The 16,557-nt window shown below is 39.7% G+C and overlaps 1 protein-coding gene across 1 annotated transcript in view; it reads right to left on the reverse strand.

Annotated features, from left to right (window-relative positions):
- The window catches only part of LOC117428473 (DDB1- and CUL4-associated factor 5-like), a 49,360-nt gene extending 35,134 nt beyond the window's left edge, over positions 1 to 14,226 (reverse strand). Inside the window, exons 1-4 of the mRNA XM_058991233.1 lie at positions 13,774 to 14,226; positions 9,552 to 9,695; positions 2,773 to 2,809; positions 825 to 964 (exon numbers count right to left, since the gene is read on the reverse strand). Coding sequence (XP_058847216.1) covers positions 825 to 964; positions 2,773 to 2,809; positions 9,552 to 9,695; positions 13,774 to 13,981 — 529 coding nt within the window. The 5' untranslated portion in view covers positions 13,982 to 14,226. The remainder of the gene's footprint in view (positions 1 to 824; positions 965 to 2,772; positions 2,810 to 9,551; positions 9,696 to 13,773) is intronic.
- Between the last annotated feature and the right edge of the window lie 2,331 nt (positions 14,227 to 16,557).

Genomic DNA, 16,557 nt, shown 5'->3' on the forward strand with positions numbered 1-16,557 from the left:
AGCATATGTTAGGAATACATTTGTGGAGATGGTCGGGTCAGGTCGGGCTTTAGTATGACGTACCAAAACAGTGCTAAGATCTACGATGGGGGAAGATCTGTTGGCTGCTCCAATGAACATGCATTATCACACGGATATTGATGTTAATGAGGTTGTTAAAGATTCACAAGAAAACATCTTCGACGGAAAACCAATCCATAATGATATATATAGCTAGCTATATACAGAACGCACACATGGCATAACCAATGCAAAATAAAGAATATTCTGTACAATAAATGTCAAAATATTGTTTACTTTAGTGGTATGTTTCTTCAGGTATCCCCCCTTCATGACAGTCTTCACCCGTCCCCCCTTCGTGAAAGTCTGGATCCACCCCTGACACTAGGTTTAAGAAATCTGTTTGCACGCCATGCTTTCAGATAGTCTGGCACTTCCTTAGTCCCCTGGAGAGTGAAATTGTCCCCACCCCTTCATCTCCTTCTGCCCAGTCAGTAACCAACCAGTAAGATGCTTTGCCTTACTAGGTGAAATGACCTAGGAAGTTCAAGTGTAAACAAACTATTTGATTTAGCGTATCACCAGATGTCATGCTTTCGAATATGTGCAATATCTTTCGAGACCTACAGTATATAGTCATTGGAAGTGCATAACAGACAGGCTTTATTGAAGTATTTTGTCAGCTACCACCTCTTTAACCAGGAGCTTGATTCCGCACAGTCTGGAACCTCATCCTTTTAGAAACAGATCAAGCGAGCAAGTCACTGCCAACCGAGTAAATACTGAAGCGCAAGCTCGGACCCCCACCCCGTCCTGCCCCATACCTCCGTTTGGGGGCTCGCGGGTATCCCAGATCAGGACCCTCCCATCGTCCGAGGAGCTGGCGAACACGTTGTCATTGACGGGGCTGACGGACAGGCCATAGACGGAGTCATCGTGGAGGAACACGTTCAAGGTCTCGCCCCTGCAGAAGCAATCAGAGTCCGAGTGAATTGAGCAGGACGACATATGCAACCATGACACACGGACTGTGACTGATTAACCACTTCAACTCTACATGTAAAAATGAAACTCCTTCCCAGGTACCACATTTTGAAAATAATAATAATAATAATTAAATAAAACACAACAACCTAAACTCTGTTTTCATTAACCCTTTATGCTCCTGTGTACCCATGTTCAATATAGAGATAAAAAGACGCTACTAATAACAATAATAATCAGTAAACAGTAATTATCAAATAAAAATCAAACATCAAAATGTGTGGCATTATCGACTTGCTGTGTGCCATTTATTGAAATGTTCAATACAACAGAATCCGGGGTTGCCTTCGCATCCACTGCACATTTTTCTTGTGTCCTTTCTTTTGTTTTCATTTTCGGAGCAGACCCTGCACCTTTTTTGCGGTCTCTGCTTCCCTTGTGTTGGAGGGATAGTCACAAATGCGTGTACACAGCGACATTGCACAGGCTTTGTGATGGATCTGGCTGCCGCAGATGCCTGCTTTATTGGCTTGTACCCAGTACTGTGTTTTGATAGTATTTCATCACAGCACTGCCATTGTACAGTCACAAAGGTAAGTGATTAGCTTTTCGGGAACAAAGGGACTCCAATGGGGAACGCAAACTCTCAAGTTCCACGGTGGGTGCACATCTGTGTAAACAGGTGTAAAATCAAATGATGGAGGACTGGCATCATGGTAGGGATCAGTAATAAACACCCAGTCCCCTGCTGTTCTTGGCTCCACATCTTCTTCATCATCATCACTGAGTGATAAGTCAACATTACTGTCGCTGTTATCGAAATCCTCCAAACCAACTTCGAAATCTTCATCACTCCTGTTGTCGCTCTCCACGTACGTTGCCATGTTTAGCTTTCGCTAAAAACTATATAAAACTACAACTAAATAAGTAAAGCTAATAATAAAACAAAAAATAATAATTTAAAACACTATATATATATATATATATATATATATATACACACACACACACACACACATGCTTGTAAAAGTTTAATGGCTTCCCACAATATACCTCAGTCTTCTAAACGCCAACAGGTAGATTGGAATCGCTACATGACACGCAATTGGATACAAATGTCACCTGACCCTCCCCCGACTTTCATTGCACATTCCACAGTACTAGCACTGCCTTAAAGAATGAAACCTGAAACGCTAGGCTGAGAAACCGCTCACAGAATAGAATGGGAAACTTGACGTACGGCATGGTACTGTAAGTGGGTTTTCATTTGACGTACGTGCGTACGTCATGGTGTTGAAGTGGTTAAACAGAGTCATGTGCCCAAATATAGCTTGTAGACCTGCAATAACCGATTATTCCAATTGAGCTGCACAGAAATCTGGTGCTGATTGGGCTGATTTACCATTCAAAGTGAAATAAGTGAAGAAACATCTGCTTGGATTTGTGATGATTGAATCCAAGCAGCTGTTTCTTCACTTGTTTTGCTTAGAATGGTAAATTAGCCACCACCTGTGGAGAACTTGATTCGAACAATCAAATTATCAGTTTGTGCCACTCGTGTCACCCTTACCTCTCAACATGTGGGACCCCAGTCTCTCTTACCTCCTCTCTTACCTCTCAACATGTAAGGCCCCACTCTCTCTTACCTCTCAACCCCAGTCTCTCTTACCCCTCAACCCCACTCTCTCTTACCTCTCAACATGTAGGACCCCAGTCTCTCTTACCTCTCAACATGTACGACCCAACTCTCTCTTACCTCTCAACATGTAGGACCCCTCTCTCGCTTACCTCTCAACATCATGAAGAATGACCTGCTCATCATTTCCTGAAAGTAAACAGAAAGAAATAACCTTAAACCTCCTTAAACAAAACGAATTATCCGCATTACCGAGCACTGGGTTTGCCTCTTGTGTGTAGTAGCGTACAATCCCGACTGTTGAAATAATAAATCCACTAGTCCACTTTATTTGTAGGTTTTGTTCAGCAAGCACAAGGCAATTTCAATGCAGCTCTGCAAATATGATAAGAGGTTAGTGCTGGGATGAACACAGAATTCTCATGTTCAGATATTCACTCATGATTTAGATTCACTCATGATTTGTTCATTTTCAAAACGTTAGCAAGGTCATGAAATGCAAAACTACCCCAGAAGTAAAAAAAGGCCATACTTTACCCTTGTGAATTAACTACAAAACAAACAACGCAATACAGTAGTTACAGTTATAAAAGAATCTTGTGTGTATTTCAGGTAAAAACAAAGTAAACAACGCATTTGTTGTTTTTGCAATAAACAAAGTGGTCATATACACATTTTCATCAAGTAATAACATCATTTTTTAACTTGAATAAACACTTCAAATAAAATAAATATGGAAAAGGGGGCGTTGTACAATGAAAAAAAAAACAATATTAACTCACTGTTTTATTTATTACATAACACTTAACAAAAACTAGGATTGCACTTGTACAGTGATCAATTAAAATGCTGACCACGATACAAGTAATTTCTCTTACAAGTTGGAGTGCCATTCCTGACCTGTATCATACTGCAGACAGAGACGAACCCAATTGATTCGCTTTCTATATATATATATATATATATATATATATATACACATATATATATATATATATATATATATATATACATATACACATATATATATATACACACATATATATATATATATATATATATATATATATATATATATATATATATATATAATTTATTTCTTAGTAGACTATCCAGGGCGACTTACAATTGTTACAAGATATCACATTATTTTTACATACAATTACATTATTTTGACATACAATTACCCATTTATACAGTTGGGTTTTTACTGGAGCAATCTAGGTAAAGTACCTTGCTAAAGGGTACAGCAGCAGTGTCCCCCACCTGGGACTGAACCCACGACCCTCCGGTCAAGAGTCCAGAGCCCTAACCACTACTCCACACTGCTGCCCTATAGTATATATAAATAACTTGTATCTTCCAAAACAGATATCTCTTATCTAGCAGAGTAAACAGCAACACCCACCAGCATGCAGAGCTGATCTGAGATAACAATCAGGGAGCTCTAGGAAAACAACCCCCTTGCTCCGCACCCGCCAATGGAGTGCCGGCAGGACACGCCCCCCACTCACAGCAGAGACAGTGGCAAGCAGATGACAAGCAACGGAAAGCGAGCAGCGGCCCCGCTACTACATATTTATATACAGTATATATGGACCTAGGCGTTTATGTTGACTCAGAAATGTCTTCCTCTAGACAATGTGGGGAAGCTATAAAAAAGGCCAACAAGATGCTCGGATATATTGTGAAAAGTTAAGAATGCGTTAGTAAGACCTCATCTAGAATATTGTGTTCAGGTCTGGTCACCTCGTTACAAAAAGGATATTGCTGCTCTAGAAAGAGTGCAAAGAAGAGCGACTGTATGCAGACAGGCTCAAAGAATTGATTCTATTCAGTCTTGAACAAAGACGACTACGCGGTGATCTGATTCAAGCATTCAAAATTCTAAAAGGTATAGACAATGTCGACCCAGGGGACTTTGTCGACCTGAAAAAAGAAACAAGGACCAAGGGTCACTGAAATAAAAAAAAATGTTCTAGAAAGTTCTAGAAATGCGTTCGAGTTCATCTGTGCCCTTGCCCTGTAATAACCTGTACTGCTTGTATAACTTGTTTCTGTACCGCATATCTAACTTGTTTTTGTACTGCTTATCTTGTTTCTCAGAATGTTATGGGAAAGGGATAGCTTACAGAAATGATTCACAGGGCGAGCCTCGAGAAAGTGATCTGGCCAATTACTCTCTCGCACGCAGAAGCCTAACTTGGTAAGCTATAAAGGACGGGTTCCTCCCCTACTCTGGTGAGAGTCAGCCGTGGGGATTTGCGCAGTCCTCTCGGTATTTTTGGAGACAGCTGCTTTCTCTTACCAGGGTCGAGGGGCTCTCCCAATCTGCTTGCAAGGGTAAGAATTAGTTCAGTTGCGTCTCATGGGTTGTATTGATCTGTGATTAATATAACCTTTGTTTGAGGAGAGTCAGCCGTGAGGATTTGCGCAGTCCTGCTCGGTAGTTTTGGAGACAGCTGCTTTCTCTTACCAGGGTCGAGGGGCTCTCCCGATCTGCTTGGAAGGGTAAGGATTAGTTCAGTTGCGTCTCTAGGAGTATATTATATCTCTGATTAATATATTCTTGTATGTGTGTTTGTCTGTTATTGTATCAAGGGTGTGAAATAAAGCGGACCTTATTCAGAATTACTCTGTGTAGTAATTGTCTTATTTACCTCCACATCAACTTCCTTCTAAAATTTAAAGTAATAAAATTTCACACAACAGTCACAAATGAAGATTAGATAAAGGGGCATTTAGAACAGAAAATAGGAGGCACTTTTTTACACAGAGAATTGTGAGGGTCTGGAACCAACTCCCCAGTAATGTTGTTGAAGCTGGCACCCTCGGATCCTTCAAGAAGCTGCTTGATGAGATTCTGGGATCAATAAGCTACTAACAACCAAACGAGCAAGATGGGCCGAATAGCCTCCTCTCGTTTGTAAACGTTCTTATGTTCTTATGTTCTAATAGTAATAGTAATAATATCAGGAATAAAACAAATTTGAATGACATTGATGCAGTAATTGTATCAATTAAATATGAGATTAAAAAAAACAAGATTAACTGACATTAAAAAAATCGTGAGATTACACTTGAGAGCCCGAATTTGTGTAATGTGTGTAATTTATTTATTTATTTTTGTTTTGCCATGTTAAAAAAAAAAGAAAAAATGTTCGTTCGGATATGCAGATATTTGCCCCAGCACTAACAGAGATACAAAATCCTCAATAGGTAGAACTCTTCAAATACGACAGAGTAATTATATAGAGATTTCAAATGCTTTCTCAATACAATTACACAATTCTGACAATCAGGGATAATTTAAATAAAGAAAATAATAATACATACTCCGCAGCAGAGCTGCAGAAATGCGCGCCGAAGGATCTGGTCGGGAGGCATGAAGATTTTGACTTTAGGCGGCATCCGATAGGGATCTGAAGGACACACCTCCAGTGGATATCGGGCTCATATTGGTCAAGTCTGGGAAACGGCCGCTGGAACACGCGTCCTCCTGATGCGCGGTGAGCCGTGGATTCCCCTGCCAACCTAAGCCCTCCCTACTCGGGCAGCGCTCAGCCAATTGTGCGCCGCCCCCTAGGAACTCCCGGTCACGGTCGGCTGTGACATAGCTTGGATTCGAACTTGCAATCTCCAGGCTATAGGGCACATCCTGCACTCCGCGCAGAGCGCCTTTACTGGATGCGCCACTCGGGAACCCCAGAGAATTGCATTTTTAAAAAAAGAACAATCCTCCGCTTCTAGTAATTGCAGTGCTGGGACAAATATCTGAATATTCAAACAAATATTTTTTGACATGTATTCAGATAAAGAAATCAGATGTTCGTATTCGCTAGAAACGACAAATACCTTGCACTTATTTACCACCTCACAGAAGTTGTGCAACAGTTTCACAAATGGCAAATGAAAATAGCTCTGTGTGATTCGAGAGATTAATATATGAAAAAAAACCACAGGATCAACACAGCAGCTCTTGAGCCTCTATTTAAAAGTTTTAGACAGCAAAAAGTAAACAAACCAGAGTATGCATGCGCACGCATTGTGATCTCTATGGAAAGCCATCTGGGACAAAAACGCTTTGTGCGAGTCACAAGCTCATGGGACGGAAAAAAGGCAAGCACGTCATTCTGAAATGCCTCGCTTAAACAGTACCGAACTTGCTGGAAATGTTGTGTAGTGATTTTTATATAGATTTTTTATACAGTCTAACTTCATTATAACAAACCCCGCTGGGACCAGGATAAATGTTATATCAGGTTGTTCACTATTATTATTTATTTCTTAACAGATGCCCTTATTCAGGGCGACTTACAATTGTTACAAGATATCACATTATTTTTACATACAATTACATTATTTTTACTTACAATTACCAATTTATACAGTTGGGCTTTTACTGGAGCAATCTAGGTAAAGTACCTTGCTCAAGGGTACAGCTGCAGTGTCCCCACCTAGGATTGAACCCACGACCCTCCGGTCAAGAGTCTAGAGCCCTAACCACTACTCCACACTGCTGCCCTAACAGGGTTTGGCAATTTGCTGTATCAGAATAATGAATGACATCCAGCATAGACTGCTTCGTATTATTAGTGCTTTTCTCAATGCACACTGTTTCAATCTTGTTACCTCCTGACGCCTGTTGCCATGGTTGCAGTTTGTGTGAAGATGGCAACGGTTGCATACGTCACACATGATCCGCACTACAATAGGTTATCTATGAATCAGCCTTATCTTCGAATTAGCCAACCAAGGTCTTTGTTTTCACTGAGAGAATGACACATTCACACTGGAGAAAGTTCAGTGTCAGTCACTGCCGAGATCATTTTATCCGGGTAGATTTCGTAAAAGTGATCGTTCTAATAGGGCTAATTTCCACTGAAAAAAACGGTTCTTGCTGCTAGGATCGTTAAAAAAGAGGGCTTGTTATAAGAAGGGTTTGTTATAGTGAAGTTAGGCTGTATTATATATTTTTGCTGCGACTTTGTTATGTGGAATGTAATTAACGAGAACCAAAACGGTGAGTTTTTTCCCTTTCATTTTATAACGCCTTTTCCACGTTTGTTTTATTTGAAGTTTTAAAGTTAAATTTCAGTTTTCATTTGCTTGTTCAGCTACAAAAAGGCACAAGTAAACCTCATGTTATTACTTTATGAAAACGTCTCTATGGTGTAGCAGACAGTGGAGTCAAATCAGGCTATTGCTGGATATTAATATGCACCGTTTAAACTTGTTTCAGAAAGTTGCTAGTTAATGTTTTCTCTTCTCCCATCTCTTGGTCAAAGTGAGACAGATGCAGCTTTATGAAGCTGAGTTGTAAACATTCCTTTGCATAATCACAAACTGAGGTTTCTGCAAACAGGCAATTCTGGACACTGACGAGAAGCAGGTCTCTTCCCCCCTCAAGAAAGTGGAGATGGGGGGGGGGGAGCGGTCAATCACCCTTGTCAAGACAAAGGAACTTCGGTCAAACTATCAATCATGAGCTGTGGGCAAGGCCAAGGAGTGGCCCAGAGATAAACCAATCAGTGTTTAGGCACGTTGCGTGACTTTAAACACCACCCATGAATTCAACGATCCAATCCAAGTCAAAGATAATGTTGCAAGACTATTAGAAATCAACAGCTGCCTCCCTTTGAAAAGAACTATTGTTTTGCTGAGAGCCGGCGCAATACAATGCCTAATTCCCAAGGACAACCGCCTTCTTTTCTTTCGGTGGAACTTCAGATAGAGAGAGATGGGAGAAACTGCAGTCTTCTCATCACCCCAGAAGACTGACTTATTTGTTGAAAATCGATAGATCGACAAATATAAAACATTTTATGACTTGAGAAATTAACTGTAGCTAGTGCTACCAAGTTAGTGGATACATTGTTCTAGGAACAGAATATGACTTTCTGTTTTGGAGTGTGCAAGATATGTATTTTGTTTGTTGAAATGTGGCATTCAAAAGGAGTTGCCTAATAAATGCAGAGAATTTGATCATTGCCCCATATCTGAGTTAATTAGAATATATAATAAATTGAGGTTGATAACATATTGTCAGTTTGGTAGATCACGTATAAACTAAATTTAACCGTAAAACTAATTTGATAAATTAGTTATTGGAATGTTGGATTCCGTTCTGAATGGGAAGTTGAATTCATTCCTGTCAAGGGAATTCTGGCTCTACATGATGCTGAACTCATAAGGTATATTCTGTATATATATCTCATTTCTTACATTTTGACGTCCCCGGGAGGGCGACTAGACTTATTTATTTTTAAATAAACTGTATACCTAACACACTACAATGGCCACTGATTACTGTGAAGAAATGGCAATGGCAAGGAATGGAAAAAAAAAGTAATACGTAAAAAATCAACTTTATGTACTCTTTTGTTTCGGGAATAAACAAAACAACATTTAACTTGAATTGCTATTTGGTATCCTTTGTGTTGTAGTTAATTCACTGGGGTAAAGTAAGTCCTGCACAACGTATCCTTCACTCCTGGGATATTTTTCAGATTGTAACATCTTGCTGTAAAATAAAGGCTCACACACAGGGGCCACACACCCTGCCCCCGCTGCTATGCTGTCTCTGCCTGCATTCTGAGCAATATAATGGCTTTTATTACTTTTTGAAAACGAACGAAATCTGAACGAATATTTAAATTATGAGCAAATATCCGAATATGAAAATCCTGTGTTCGTCCCAGCCCTAAGAAATTTTATCTCGTTTTAAATCTTCCACGCGTGTTACAATCCCCCAACAGAAATGTATGCTGCCACTCAGTACCAATACTGTATTTTTTTTGCGGGGAAAAAGGTAAAATCAACTAACTGAGTAACTATTTCCAGTGTTTACTGGATATGCACCCATTTCATATGTTTTATATCGGGGGTGTTTCATGGGTTTTTATCAGTTAAAAGGTTCAGTCCAGTTTACCTCCAGAGAAGACACGCTTGTTGGTGCTGTCGAAGGCCAGGCAAAAGATGTTGGAGAGGTGTTCCCCCTTCAGCTTCAGTGGCTTAGCCCGGGAGTGGATGGCTTTCTCCATGTGCCACAGCAGCACCCGCCGATCATCGCCTCCTGTGACAGCAAACAAACACGCACATCAGCCCATTGTTTTTTTTTTCATTGATTTTGGGACAAACATGGTCCTGTTACTTGTGGGACCGACACAAGTAGCAGGACGGAGGCACATTACACTTTCAGAGTAAGAATATTCTACACAACCCATTCACAGAGTAAGAATATTCTACACAACCCATTCACAGAGTAAGAATATTCTACACAACTCATTCACTGTTTGAGTCCTATTCCTAATTTCACTGCAGCTCTCTGATCCCTGCACAGGGACCGCTTATTAACACTAGAACCCTTCTGCACAGTATCAAAGCCTCTCTGCTTATTAACACAGGAACCCTGCTGCACAGTATTAAAGCCTCTCTGCTTATTAACACAGGAACCCTTCTGCACAGTACCAAAGCCTCTCTGCTTATTAACACTGCAACCCTTCTGCACAGTATCAAAGCCTCTCTGCTTATTAACACTGGAACCCTTCTGCACAGTATCAAAGCCTCTCTGCTTATTAACACTGGAACCCTTCTGCACAGTATCAAAGCCTCTCTGCCTATTAACACTGGAACCCTTCTGCACAGTATCAAAGCCTCTCTGCTTATTAACACTGGAGCCCTTCTGCACAGTATCAAAGCCTCTCTTTTCAGGAGATCACACTTTGAATATTTGTTCTTAACCAAATCTATAGAATTAACAACTTGTGCAGTAACCAGTGGAAATACTTGTTTTCGTTTCCAACATGTTGACAGGTTCTTACACAATTCTGCAATTCTTTGATTTTAGTTTTATTTTTTTAACCCCCTCCTATATTTTTGGAAAATGAATGATGGTTCATCTAGACATACAAGTGGCTTGAACCTCACACGTGTCCTGCACCCAGTCCTGGGTTTCAGAAATGCCTTCAATTAAATATATTATTATATATATTAAAACCCAGGAGCTAAAAGTGTCATGTTATATATTGTCACCCCCCTACAGCAGCATGAGCAGCTCCTATTAGTAAAGCTAGACTCACAGCTGTTTAATATAAATGAATGAATACTGTATATGTCCAGGTTTCTGGATACATTAGAGGTATTCTTCAGTTTCCCCAAGTCAAAAAGGAAGTTAGAAAGGCCAAGAGAGAGACAGAAATCAATATTGCTAAGGGGGCTAAAACCAATATTATAACAGCAAGAGAACATTCAAAGAGGAGGTTAAATGAGACACAAATGGCAAAATCATAGATGAAGAAAAAAAATAGCAAATATATTAAATGATTACTTTTCACAGGTTTTTACAAAGGAGGACACAGACAACATGCCCCACATGTCGACCTGTTCCTATCCAATTTTAAATAACTTTAGCATAACACAGGCAGAAGTGTTAAAGGGACTAGGAGCTCTTAAAATAAACAAATCCCCTGGGCCAGATGAGATCCTCCCAATAGTACTCAAAGAAATGAAAGAAGTTATTTACAAACCGCTAACCAAGATCATGCAACAGTCTCTTGACACAGGGGTTGTACCGACAGACTGGAAAATAGCAAACGTAATACCGATCCACAAAAAAGGAGACAAAACCGAACCAAGTAACTACAGACCAGTAAGCCTGACTTCTATTACATGTAAACTTATGGAAACTATAAGATCCAAAATGGAAAATTACCTATATTGTAACAATATCCTGGGAGACAGCCAGCATGGTTTTAGGAAAGGGAGATCATGTCTAACTAACCTACTTGACTTTTTTGAGGATGCAACATTGAAAATGGATAACTGCAAAGCATACGACATGGTCTACTTAGATTTCCAGAAAGCTTTTGACAAAGTCCCGCATAAAAGATTAATTCTCAAACTGAACGCAGTAGGGATTCAAGGAAATGCATGCACATGGATTAGGGAGTGGTTAACAGGTAGAAAACAGAAAGTACTGATTAGAGGAGAAACCTCAAAATGGAGCGAGGTAACCAGTGGTGTACCACAGGGATCAGTATTAGGTCCTCTGCTATTCCTAATCTACATTAATGATTTAGATTCTGGTATAGTAAGCAAACTCGTTAAATTTGCAGACGACACAAAAATAGTAGGAGTGGCAAACACTGTTGAAGCAGCAAAGGTCATTCAAATGATCTAGACAGCATTCAGAAATGTGCAGACACATGGCAAATGACATTTAATAGAGAAAAGTGTAAAGTATTGCATGCGGGCAATAAAAATGTGCATTATAAATATCATATGGGAGATAGTGAAATTGAAGAAGGGAACTATGAAAAAGACCTAGGAGTTTATGTTGACTCAGAAATGTCTTCATCTAGACAATGTGGGGAAGCTATAAAAAAGGCTAACAAGATGCGCAGATATATTGTGAGAAGTGTTGAATTTAATTCAAGGGAAGTAATGTTAAAACTCTACAATGCATTAGTAAGACCTCACCTCGAATATTGTGTTCAGTTCTGGTCACCTCGTTACAAAAAGGATATTGCTGCTCTAGAAAGAGTGCAAAGAAGAGCAACCAGAATTATCCCAGGTTTAAAAGGCATGTCGTATGCAGACAGGTTCAAAGAATTGAATCTATTCAGTCTTGAACAAAGAAGACTACGCAGCGATCTGATTCAAACATTCAAAATCCTAAAAGGTATAGACAATGTCAACCCGGGGGGCTTCTTTGACTTGAAAAAAGAAAAAAGGACCAGGGGTCATAAATGGAGATTAGATAAAGGGGCATTCAGAACAGAAAATAGGAGGCACTTTTTTACACAGAGAATTGTGAGGGTCTGGAACCAACTCCCCAGTAATTTTGTTGAAGCTGACACCCTGGGATCCTTCAAGAAGCTGCTTGATGAGATTCTGGGATCAATAAGCTACTAACAACCAAACGAGCAAGATGGGCTGAATGGCCTCCTCTCGTTTGTAAACTTTCTTATGTTCTTATGATTTCCTAGTCATGACAAGGAACATTACGGTATGCATTGTGCCTGCACTGGGGACTGGCAGCTGCAGGATTTTGAAAGAAGGGCCCCACACCAGAATCTGCTACTAGTGGCCATTACAATGACTTGGAAGGAAAATATCTCAACTTTGTTATTCGACAAAAATGCACCTATAAAAAACACATTGTTTTCAGTCCAATTGATTAGATTAGCATACTCGGATCTCTGAGACAGGCTATCGACTATCAGCGCCTAGCTACTTTATACTGTCATTTTAAGATAGGTGTTCGATCATTCAACCTGTCTCTAAGTGAGGCCTTAATCAATATTTTGAAGCCTGGGACTCTATTTAATCAAGTGTCCAGGAAAAAGCTGTACGTGATTTCTAGAGGCAGGGAAGTTGTGCAGCAGACCACAACAGCGATTAATTTTATACACACAGTATTTAAATCAGAGAAATATGAGGAGAATCATAGTCAGATGAAACAACAAACTTTGAATCGGTTTAACATTCAGTTATAAAAATAATTACATTATAACTGGATAATAAACGTACTTTTTCACAAATCTTACAACTAAGCGTAGAATGCGCCTTTAAGAGGAAAAAAAAACAATTGTCAAATTGAAAAAAGTACGTTTATTCTAAGTACAAAATATATATTATTTTGTGTTTTTTTTTGTTTGTTTTTTTTGCATTAGTTTGCATACTGTACTTCCAAAATTGGCTACTTTTACAAGGCATTGGATTACATTTTTACTATCAACCTCTGAATCTGCCAACCACGAAAATTAAGCGAAAACAGATCTCTTGCAAACTTAAGTTTAACAGGTGTAATTAGCTAAGAAGTAATTTAGTTTAAATATAGTTCCCGTAACCTAATATAAATGTTGCCATCAGTGAGAACAGTTTGACGACATGCAGCACACAGTAATGCCATCAGCTTCAAAAACATGAATATTCATTCAGTGACAAGTCGGGGAACTAATTCCACCTCTCAATAATTGTACAGCCACTAAATGCATACAGTTTTTACACTTGTGTCACAAAAATGTAGCTACGCACGACATTATATTATTTACAATAAATGACGTTCAAACAGTAACTGATTCTAACATTTACAGCAAATATTAATATTATTGTCTTCAAAGAATTCAAAGAAGGAAATGCCCCCATACCGGACGCCAGCCATTCCCCTCCATTGTTGGAAAACTCTATTGCATTGACACATCCAAAATGTCCCAGCATATCTTTCTTGTACAGGCTGGTGCAGCCTGCCAACCTTCGCCTCTGAAATTCCTCTTTCATCAGGGGGTGCCCGTTTATCTTTCTCTGGGACAAAAAGCCCACCGCAGACCGCATGCCGCAACCCTTCACCTCCCTCATAATTTCCTCTTAATTACGGTATCTGCAGGGACGGCAGCAGTATGTAAACACTAAGATGTCAGACTCCGTGTCGTGTCGTGTCTTTGCTGCCCCATGGTACGGAGAGTCTCAGCTGGGTGTTAGCAGTTCACACACTCGAATCGCTTCCTGCTCCGTACGTAACCGCCTCCTCCGCTGACAACATCACAGCTGATCGGAGTCAGTCAAGTCACTTGATATTACTTCGGAATTTCAACACCTCTGCGGTACTGAATGCACGTTTCCAGTGTAGTTGACTCCGAATCTGGACGGGGGGTGAATTTTAATTCTCTTTCACGTAGCAGCAGTATTGACTAGTTTACATTATGACACTAACCACATGAGCTTAATATAAGCAGGCAGGTATTTCTCATTAATTTGTTCAATTTGAAAAAGTACTTTACACTGTGTTTTTTATTTTTTTTATTTTATTTAATTGGAATTCGATTTGTTAACATAAACATGAGCATACGTGTGTGTCTACAAGGATAACTAGTGACTCGGGCGACTGTGAAATTCGACCTGCTGCTTTCGGGTTAAATCCTGTGGATTTTTGTGAACCAGAACATGTAGCTCATTTAGGGTGAATTGCAGCATACTTGGGAAATTAGAACAGAGCTGCCGACCGGCTATACGGTGCTGTGTCGGGATCACTCTCATCTCCGTACTAATTTAGTACCAATTGCAAAAAAAAAAAAAAGATGCGCAACAAATTTGAGGATCCCTAATTTTTGTACAGCATCACAGGATTAGAACATAAGAACATAAGAAAGTTTACAAACGAGAGGAGGCCATTCAGCCCATCTTGCTCGTTTGGTTGTTAGTAGCTTATTGATCCCAGAATTTCATCAAGCAGCTTCTTGAAGGATCCCAGGGTGTCAGCTTCAACAACATTACTGGGGAGTTGGTTCCAGACCCTCACAATTCTCTGTGTAAAAAAGTGCCTCCTATTTTCTATTCTGAATGCCCCTTTATCTAATCTCCATTTATGACCCCTGGTCCTTGTTTGTTTTTTCAGGTCAAAAAAGTCCCCTGGGTCGACATTGTCTATATCTTTTAGGATTCTGAATGCTTGAATCAGATCACCGCGTAGTCTTCTTTGTTCAAGACTGAATAGATTAAATTCTTTTAGCCTGTCTGCATACGACATGCCTTTTAAACCCGGGATAATTCTGGTTGCTCTTCTTTGCACTCTTTCTGAGCAGCAATATCCTTTTTGTAACAAGGTGATCAGAAGTGAACACAATATTCTAGGTGCGGTCTTCCTAATGCATTGTAAAATTTTAACATTACTTCCCTTGAATTAAATTCAACACTTCTCACAATATATCCGAGCATCTTGTTGGCCTTTTTCATAGCTTCCCCATATTGTCTAGATGAAGACATTTCTGAGTCAACATAAACTCCTAGGTCTTTTTCATAGTTCCCTTCTTCAATTTCACTATCTCCCATATGATATTTATAATGCACATTTTTTTCTCTATTAAATGTCATTTGCCATGTGTCTGCCCAATTCTGAATGCTGTCTAGATCATTTTGAATGACCTTTGCTGCTTCAACAGTATTTGCCACTCCTCCTATTTTTGTGTCGTCTGCAAATTTAACAAGTTTGCTTACTATACCAGAATCTAATGTAGATTAGGAATAGCAGAGGACCTAATATTGATCCCTGTGGTACACCACTGGTTAGCTCGTTCCATTTTGAGGTTTCTCCTCTAATCAGTACTTTCTGTTTTCTACATGTTAACCACTCCCTAATCCATGTGCATGCATTTCCTTGAATCCCTACTGTGTTCAGTTTGAAAATTAATCTTTTATGCGGGACTTTGTCAAAAGCTTTCTGGAAATCTAAATAAACCATGTCGTATGCTTTGCATTTATCCATTGTCGATTTTGCATCCTCAAAAATATCAAGCAGGTTAGTTGCACTTGAAAACATTTTTAGTATGCAGCTGGGGACTACCTGGAGCTGCTCAGTTTGTTGCAATTGGTATTAAGTTGTGTACTACTTTAGTACCATCCTCCGATAATCCCCAGTAGGGTTGCATACCTGTCTACCCTTTCTGAGCCCAACTTGTATACCAGAGCTTCCAAACCTTAAAAAATTCGGCTCTGACTTTCTGTGTTCGACTGTTTCTTTTCAAAATATGCATTCATTGGCAGTTTGCTCTTCTTTACACATTCCTTATGGTCGGCAGTCTCAGAATGCATCTTCATGTCGTACTGAGCAGAAGCTGCAATTTTCACATTCTTCTTACATGGAATACAAAGCCGTCAGGAGAAGCCCTTACCAATCCACGAAATTCGGGTTTGTCCTCCCATTCCTTAAGGTACCGTCCACTGTACAACTTTCCAGTTTTGTATTTTTTTGTTGCCGGTGGCATTTTTGCAAACTGATTCAGCCTTTTTTGAAGGAAGCAATCAGTGACCCGTGTGCCCTTCATGTTTTTCCCTGACCGTAAGGTTTTGATTTGCCCGTAAGAGCTTCATCTTATGGCCGTAAGACTTGAAAACCTAAAAAAAAAAACATAAGAAATATGGGAAACCTGTAAGAGTTG

This window comes from Acipenser ruthenus, chromosome 18 (genome assembly GCF_902713425.1).
Source record: "Acipenser ruthenus chromosome 18, fAciRut3.2 maternal haplotype, whole genome shotgun sequence".
Classification (NCBI taxonomy): Eukaryota; Metazoa; Chordata; class Actinopteri; order Acipenseriformes; family Acipenseridae; genus Acipenser; species Acipenser ruthenus.